Source organism: Mus caroli, chromosome 2 (assembly GCF_900094665.2).
Source record: "Mus caroli chromosome 2, CAROLI_EIJ_v1.1, whole genome shotgun sequence".
Classification (NCBI taxonomy): Eukaryota; Metazoa; Chordata; class Mammalia; order Rodentia; family Muridae; genus Mus; species Mus caroli.
In genome coordinates this window covers 47,239,387-47,248,333 of record NC_034571.1, presented here as the reverse complement: position 1 = coordinate 47,248,333, position 8,947 = coordinate 47,239,387, and the positions used below count along the sequence as shown (strand labels likewise).

At 44.6% G+C, this 8,947-nt stretch overlaps 1 protein-coding gene across 6 annotated transcripts in view; it reads left to right on the top strand.

Moving 5' to 3' along the window:
- Rbm43 (RNA binding motif protein 43) overlaps positions 1–4,899 on the top strand; it is a 10,880-nt gene extending 5,981 nt beyond the window's left edge. For 5 of the 6 annotated variants that reach the window (XM_029469783.1, XM_029469798.1, XM_021156112.2 and 2 more), the window contains exons 4-5: positions 2,584–2,663; positions 3,412–4,899. In XM_029469783.1, the coding sequence (XP_029325643.1) occupies positions 2,584–2,663; positions 3,412–4,170 (839 nt within the window). In that variant the 3' untranslated portion in view covers positions 4,171–4,899. The remainder of the gene's footprint in view (positions 1–2,583; positions 2,664–3,411) is intronic. The other variant, XM_029469777.1, reaches the window with a different exon arrangement.
- The last annotated feature ends 4,048 nt before the right edge of the window (positions 4,900–8,947 follow it).

The following is an 8,947-nucleotide window of genomic DNA, read 5'->3' as shown; positions in this document are numbered from 1 at the left end:
GTAGGGAAGTGGGGGGCGCTATGGGGGACTTTTGGGATAGCATTGGAAATGTAATTGAGGAAAATATGTAATAAAAATATTAAAAATTAAAAAAAAAGAAAAGTCCTTTTTTTTTCTTTTTTCAAGATTTATTTATTTATTTTATTTATATGAGTATACTGCATCTGTGTTCAGACACACCAGAAGAGGGCATTGGATCACATTGCAGATGGTTGTGAGCTGCTAGGTGGTAGCTGGGACTTGAAACTTAGGACCTCTGGCAGAGCAGTCAGTGCTCTTAATCACTGTGCCATCTCTCCAGGCTCTCAGGTGGAAATTCTAATAAAGAGTCTGCTTTGTTACTGGTAACATTGAACTGAGAACCATGGCCTGCACCTGAACTAGGACTAGGTGTTCTGTCTCCCACTCCATCTTGAAACAGCCAGCTGCAGATTGGTGGCTGCAGATTGTCCTTGCTACTCCAGCCTGGAGGAGGGACAGTCTTTTTTAGGCTTAGATGCTAGAGGATAGATGCCAGAGAACATTCTCCGTGCTCTACCCCTTCAGGAGTGAAAGTCCCATGCAGGTGTGTTAGGAAAAAAAAAGGCTCATGTTCTGTTTGGGGGTGGGGGAAGAAAAGCCATGTTCAGGTATGAGATTGTGGGAAGGGCTTGCCATATCTTTAAAAATTCGGCAGTGGTGGTGTAAGGTGATATTTCATGTGCTGAATATTGCTAAATACTATTCTAGATGTAGAGAATACATCCATGAGTGGAGTAGGCAGTCGTTTTGGTTTTCATGTAGTGGTCATCAATGAGGTTGGGCATTTATTAGGGCAACAGATGTAGAATATGTTTGCCCCTTATTTATATCTATATATGTCTATTTACATTTGTTTATATGTTAACATATAAATGTTAAAATAAAAAGTATAGAGAATAATAAAGAGATAAAAGCAGTGGGTGGTACTGTTTTAGGTAGACTGGGTCAGGAAATTTTGCTCTTTTAACATTTTATTTGAAAAGAGTTATCTCTATTATTTTTATTTTATGGTGTGTGGATGTGTGCACGCGCTTGAGTGTCTGAATATCATGTGTATAGAGGTGCTTGAGAAGCGCAGAAGAGGGAATCGGATCCTTGGAGCTGGAGTTACATGTGGGAGATTGTGAATCACTGGATGTGGGTGCAGAGAATGAGATCCTCTGGAAGAGCAGCACGTGCTCTTTCCTGGTACATATCTCTCCAGCCCTCTTTCTTATTTGCTTTTTGAGATGGAATTTTATCATATTACCCAAGATTCCTAGACTGGTCTTGAACTGAGGGCCTCCAGCTTTTGTTCCGGTACAGTTGGGATTACAAACTTGCATTACCAGATCTGGGTTGGGAACTGTGTGTGTGTGCGTGTATGTGTGTTGGAGATTATATCCAAGGTTTCATGTGTAATAGGCATGTTGGGGGTAATATCCAAGGTTTCATCTATGCAGGACATGTGTTGTACCAACTAGGTGTGTTCCCAGATATGAAACACTCTGTTTACCTAACAGTTAAGTAGAGACCAGAATGAAGCAAAAGGAGCAGGGGTGGGTGGGTGTGGTGGCTAAGGGGATAAAGAGGGATTCATGAGGATAGAGGGGAGGGGCATTCTAGGATAAATGAAGGACTGGTAAAAATTGTTGGGGTGGGAGTGTGGTGAGGATGGAAGTGGAAGCACGGTGAGTGTTTGCAGAAAGAGGAAGGCAGGAATGGAATGAATGTGGGCAAAGTAATAAATAGGTGCGGATAGCTTGGAGCTAGGACCCAAGGGTGCTGAGCAGCCTGTGGTCCAGGAGAGGTTTCTGGGTTGCTTGTGGTGAAGTGGGAGCTGTTGGAGGTTCTAAGTAAGGGACGGAGGAATGGAGTTGCTCTTTTGAAACAATGTTACAGTGTGGCGATCTATCAGTGGGTTGCAGCTGTAGAGAGGCTACCACAGAGCCAGTGAATACCAAGGACACAGATTTGAGGATGTTTGGGGGAGCAGTGACCAAGAATCAAGCTATCCTTCATGTGACGGCTTTTAGGACAATGAAGCTGGAGCAGAAGTTTGGAAGTGATACATGTAGAGATGTCTAAAGCCATAGAGATTGAGATTAGCCATGGGTGGGTACAGTGAGGAAAGAAGCCCGAGGTCTGGATTTGTCAAGGTTGAGTGAAGAGCAGGAGATGAAGGATTAGCAGCGAGTTAGGAGAAAAACTTCAGCAGGGTGGAATTTCTCGAAGGCAGTATTCCTCTGATGGGTGGCATGGAGGATTGACGTTAGGCTATTGCTCTTTACTCATGTATGGATTTGTGTGTGTTTAAAAGTAGAATTAGTATCCTATTAACACATTTATGGTGAACTTTAGTGTGTTAAAGCACAAAGGAAATGTTATCTGAATGTCAGGTGAAGGAGATAGATGTTGCAAAAAAAAAAAAAACACACACACACACACACACACAAAAACCAAACAAAAAAACCAAACCAAAACTTACTTTGCAAACAATAGAATTGAACATCTCTATTTGTAAATTAAGGTACTTACTGGTGTGTCATGCCACAAACACTTTTGATGCTAATGTTTTCCTAGTTGCAAAAGACTTCATCAGACAAAAGAAACACTCTCCAGGCTCAGAGCCTCGGCTCACAGTCTCTCACTTCAGTGAAAAGGTGAGTGTGGGCCCTGGGGTGTGTTTGAGGCCTGGATCCCATTTCTCTTGGAAAGTCTTTCATACACAATGATATACAAAGTGCTCCCTTCCCATGGCTTCTTAGGAAAGAGAAGAGGCTTCTCAGGTCTCAAAGGCAAAAGCTGCTTCTAGAAATGTTGGTTTTATCTTTTAATATTATATGTGTCCCTTGATACTTTTAAAGTGACCATGAGCTTTTTTGTTGTCATGGATGATAGCAGGGCTGAAGGTTTTATACTAGAGAATAATTAAGATGAGCATTAAAAAGGAACTTTGAAGGAGCGAGAAAAGTGGGTATGAGAACAAAAGTTAAAATCTAACCCATTAGTTTCCATGCAGATTCTTTAGGGAATCCAGGCTTCTGGTGTAGCCAGCTATTGAAATTTAAGCTGGGAGAAGTAGGGCAGGCCCAACTGCAGGGGGATGTCTGTCTGTGGAGCTTACACCAACAGTTTTTATATCAATGGATTCTGAAAAGCACTTCGTTTCAAAACAGCATTTTGTCTCAAAATATTGTTTTACTTTTCATTTCTGGGGTGTGTGGTGGGGGCTGTTACTCCATGTGGAACAGCGTAGGCTCTCTGTAGGGGTGATCTAGATCGAGAAGCCAGAAGCCTGGACTTCACCTTAGAGCTGAGCCACTGGGAAGAGAGGCAGGAGACAATGTGTGCCGGGTTTTGCTCCGCTAGGCAGTGTTGTCTTGATTGTTTTCTCTTTTCTCGTTGTAGGTCTTCAACTATGTGATGGCCATTCTTGATCTGTCTGTTTTTCGCACTCAAATTGAGCTAGAAAGCCTAGTAGTGGACCTGAAAAAGAAAATCCCAACTTTAAACTTTAGCCCATTGGGACCCAGTGGGAAAATCTCTGTGCAAGGTTCATTTCTGGCCATCATGAAGCTCAAACAGGCTTTGATATCAAAAGCCATTTCCCCTTTAGAAAACAACAGGAAAGATCCTGGTGAAAGGAGAAACTGGAATGGAGAGAAGACTAGAAGGATCCTGCAGAAAAGCGAGAACTCTGCGTCGATACTCGGGACCCTTGTACCTGAGCCTGCTGGCAGCCCAGAAACACTTGTGCTCGACACAGATATTTTCCTTTATCTGAAACACAAGTGTGAGTTTTATCATCTAACACTGAGCAAATACCATGTCCTGTGTCAGGAGAGGGTGGATGGCGACGTCACTACCATTTGTCTACAAGACGCCCAGGATGGGTCTTGCTCTGGCAGCGTCAGACATGTGAAAGAATTCATTGAAGAGTGTGTCCAGGAGTTCTACCTTGAGCTCAGAAAAGAGCTACTGGTTTTGGAAGGAATGGGAGATATAGAGAAAAGAAACATTAGGCAGGCTTTAGAAGAACTGGGTGGCAGATATCCTAGAGTTTCGATCAACGTTCACAGCACACATATTGATCTTATAGGACCTCCTTCGGACACATACCTATTTAAGACACAGCTCATGAAATCTGCAGGGCAAAAGGTCACTTGAAGTCTCAGCCACACTTATCATGGTCACTTCCCCTGCCCCTTCCCCATCTGAGGTATAGGAGAAGATAAGATTTAGAGATATGAAACTACTTATTCAAAGTTACGCAGCAGACAACAACTGGGACTAGCATGGAATAAAAAGTAATATCTAAATCAAACCTGGAAAAGAGAACTCACTAAATGTTGAAGAAATCTCACTTTCCCTCCAAATCTAAAATTATTAGGAAAAGAAGTCTTCCCATGCATAGGTTTGCATGACTTTTATGCTGTTGCGAGCTTCTCAGGTTTTACATTCACCCAACCCCACATAGCATTAGAATGTTGGTCAAGCTCACTTGGGACATTGTGGTTCTGTTAGAATTGTTGGGGAATCTTGGGAGAAGTCTGTGCGGTGGCTTTTGTGGGTGGTTCTTGCTTTACGATAGTGTGGCGTGCAGATGAGCATTGTAAGTTGAAAACATTGTGAATCAGCAATGCCGTTAATCCAAGTAATTTGCAGAACACCCTCGACTTGCCAAACTGCCCACAGTGAAGAAAGGACTGCTTACCCTGGTTGCTGCGTTGACTGACAGCTCAGGCTCGCTGCTGTTGCTGCTGCTCCGCACTGCTAGAGAGCATCGTACTGTGGATCAGCACTTGCCTGGAAAAGATTCAATGTCTCAAGTATGATTTCTACTGACTCTTTATTCCTCTTTGCACCATAATAAAGTAAAACTTACAGAAAATTAAACTGTGAGCTGCGTCATTATTGAGCTAAGCAGCATCTGCATTCTGAGCATCCAGGATCTTCTTCCTCTAATGCTATTACCTTAGCAGTACAATAATAAAGACAAAGGAAAGCCATAGCGATTTGTTTCCAGGTCTGCGACTTCCTTGACTTTAGCCATAGAGTAAGTCAGTTTTACATAACGGAGTTCTGTAGAGCTCCTCTTGGTTAATAAATAATGGAACTCTATCAGTCCCTCTTAAAGTGAACAAACATGCCCATGATTCTTGTAACTGTATCGTTAGAGAAGCATAAGAAAAAAATCTGATGGGTCTTTATTTTTCTTTGCCATATAAATCCCAAATGTATAAATGCTTTTGTTTCCTTAGTATATTTCTGACACCAAAAACACAGGCAACAAATCCAAAACTTGACAAATGGGACTACATGAGTCTGAACAACATTTGTGCCCTGGAGGACGTGATCAACCTGGTGAAGAGAATGTTTCCACTTGTTTGGGCCGCTGTGACAGGTTTTGAGAGGTGACTTCAACAATAGACATCTCTCACAGTTTAAAGGCTGGAATCAGGGTGCAGCCACAGCTAGGCTGTGATAAGGGCCCCATTCCTTCGAGAAAGCAAGATCGTCAATCCCCCGCCTCTTAGAACACTAATTCCATCATGAGGGCCTTCCTTCATGACTCAGTCACCCCCTTTCAAGGGCCCACCTCCAAGTACAGTCTGTGTTAGCTTCCTCTTGCTGTGGTGAAATACCAGAGCAAACTCAAAAGAATGAAAGAACCATATAGTGTGAGAGCGTCCCACAGTTAGCACATTTCCAGCCATTCTGGCAAAGGGGAAGGGCAGGGCGTGCCTCCCTTAGTGTTTTAGGATATAGCTAGTGTTGCACAGATTCAGTTAGTACCGAGACGCTAACTTAAAGCATAGCTGTCTGGGGTGGGTATGAAGTCACATGATTTATTACAAGCATTTCCCAAAGAGTTCTTACACACCTGTCTCAAACCATAAGCATTTTCAGGGCTGTGTATGAGAGTGGGGAGGAGCAGCTTGCTTCTGATGGGTAATTATAAGAAATACCCACCTTTCTGCCTTTCCCCTGAGAACTGGGGTTTAAACTGAAAGCCCCACATATTCCTTCCTGTGTTCTGGAGGTTGCCAAGCATTTGGATTTCGTCCCTGTATCATCCCCTTTCCCTGGCCTCTACGTATTACCCGTCCCCTTTGAATAAAGCTGCCAGGCCACTTTGAGGTCTGCATGCATCTTTACCCATCATCTCCTTGCTTAAGACGTGGTGATGCTTTTACTGGGATTTGCCCCAAATTAAAAATCGCCTGAGTAGGGAGGGAGGCTCCCCTGAAAGATCGCCCAGACTGCCTTACCTGATGTGGGAGCATCTTCTGCTCTCGGCCAAGATTTTAAAAAGGAAAGCACAGGAGGAGGAGGATTTGTCATCTTTTGCTCACCAGGCCTTCTCTCTTGTTGCCAGGGCTCAGGGAACACCGTTGGGAGAGGCAGTGGGTGGGAAGACAGTAAGGTCCAGAGGTGGACAAGACCAGTGTGTTCCAGACCTGACAGCAGGACTGGTACAGTTGTGCACTCAGGGCAGCCGTGTTTGCCTGCACAAACTCAAGCCAGTTTGCATTCCAGGCCTGATGGGCAGGGCACACATGAGCTCCCATTCCTGATGGGGGTGGTCAGTAGTCGATGGCTGCTGGAGGAGGGAGAATCAGTTTCTTTCAGGGTGTGGTCCCTGGGAGCTTGGCCATGCTTCAGTGTCTGGCTGCACACCTGTGCGTAGCCCTGATTGTGTTCAGTGTGCTAGTTGAAGAACATCCATGAAGAACATGAAGTTGGGGGGGGGGCGTGTCACACATGAGACCTAGGAGGAACTGGAGGGGGAAGACAGGGAAGTTGAATATGGTTGAAATACATTGTATGAAATCTTTAAAGAATAAATTTAAAATGTCTGTCTTTCTGTCTGTCTCCCTGCCTATCTATCACCTATTGACTTAGGGTTTTATTGCTGCGAAGAGACACCATGACCAAGGCAACTCTTATAAAGGACACCATTTAATTGGGACTGGCTTACTGTTTTAGAGGTTTAGTCTATTATTGTCATGGCAAGAGATATGGCAGCGTGTAGACAGACATGGTGTTGGAGGAGCCAAGAGTTTTACATCTTGTTGCAAAGGCAGCCAGGAGGAAACTGTCTCCCAAAAGCTGCCAGGACACTCTGATTCCACCTTGGGTGGAGCTTGAACACTAGGAGACCTCAAAGTCCACTCCACAGTGACACATTTCCTCCAACAAGACTCCTCCTCCTAATAGTGCCACTCCCTGTGGGCCAAGTGTTCAAATACATGAGTCTAAGGGGCCAGACCTATTCAACCCCCACACCTACCTAATACATCTATCTGAGGGCATGTAGGGTGGGTTATTATTTGGGTCTTCCTTTTCTAGTGTTCAATTGGAGGAGGCGTTTGGTTACCAATGAGCAGAGTATGGGTAGCTCTGTTTTCTGTATTAGTTAATTTTCTGTTGCTGTGATAAGATATCGCTACCAAAAGTGACTTTAAGGAGGAAAGAGTTGATCTGGGCATATGGTTCCAGAGGAAGAGTCTATAATGACCAGGGCCTGGCAACAGGGAGCTGGAGCAGGAAGCTGAGGCATAATATCTTTAACAGTAAACATGAAGCAGAGAGTCAACTGGAAGTGGGACAGGGCTTTGAACTCTCAGCAGTCCTCCCCCAGGGGTGAACTCCCTACAGCAAGGCTCCACCTCATAAAGGTCCCAAAGAACATCTCGCCAGTTCTGAGCAAATGGACTGCTGTGCTGTACTTTACCTGACCAAGAGCCAAATCAGGGATCGTTGTTTTACAATATAATTTTGATGATGGGTATGAGAATTCTGTCTTGAAGTTCTCCACGTCGAGAGGAGGAGGGCGGGTCTTCCCTCCAGTGTGAAGATAATAGAAGAAGATAAGTCTACTTCTTAATTCCTGGAAGGAGCTGAGCTCTGGCTTTATCCTGAAAACTGCTGGTTACCTTAAAGGAGCTGCTGCTGGGGATGTACATGCTGTTCTTCCCTGAGCATGCTTTGCATCAGCAGAAACAGATCCTTAGCTTTCATCAATGCCTTGTTCTCCTCATGTTTTTAGTAGGCACAGTGGGGCATTCAACTGAATCTGGTCAACCAGAGGAAGTTGCTCTAAACCCTCTCATGCTCTTAACTCATCTATCCTGTTTCGGCACACCAAAGCAAAGGTAAGCTCACATCTTTTCAATTATTTAAACGACAGAGCCCAATCTTGATTAACCTTACTGTGTTGGTGTCTTAGTCAGGGTTTCTATTCCTGCAAAAAACATCATGACCAAGAAGCAAGTTGGGGAGGGAAGGGTTTATTCAGCTTACACTTCCAGGAACCTGGCAGCAGGAGCTGATGCAGAGGCTATGGAGGGATGTTACTTACTGGCTTGCTTCCCCTGACTTGCTCAGCTTGCTTTCTTATAGAACCCAAGACTACCAGCCCAGGGAAGGTACCACGCACAATGGGTCCTACCCCTTAATCACTAATTGAGAAAATGCCCCACAGCCGATTTCATGGAGGCATTTCTTCAACTGAAGTTCCTTTCTCTGTGACAACTTCAGTCTGTGTCAAATTGACACACAAAACCAGCCAGTACAGGAGGTTTGAGTAAGACTGGTCCCCATAGGTTCATATAGTTGTGGCTTTGTTGGAGTAGGTGTGGCCTTGTTAGAGGAAGTGTGTCACTGGGGTTGGGCTTTGAGGTTTCAAAAGCCCATGCCAAGCCCAGTCTTACTTTTACTTGGCCCGTGGATCAAGATGTAGCTACTCTCAGCCACTGCTTCAGGGCCATGGTGATAACAGACTCAACCTCTGAAGACCTGTAAGCAAGCTCCTAATTTAATGCTTCTTTTTATAAGAGCTGCCTTGCCGGGCGTGGTGGCGCACGCCTTTAATCCCAGCACTCGGGAGGCAGAGGCAGGCGGATTTCTGAGTTCGAGACCAGCCTGGTCTACAAAGTGA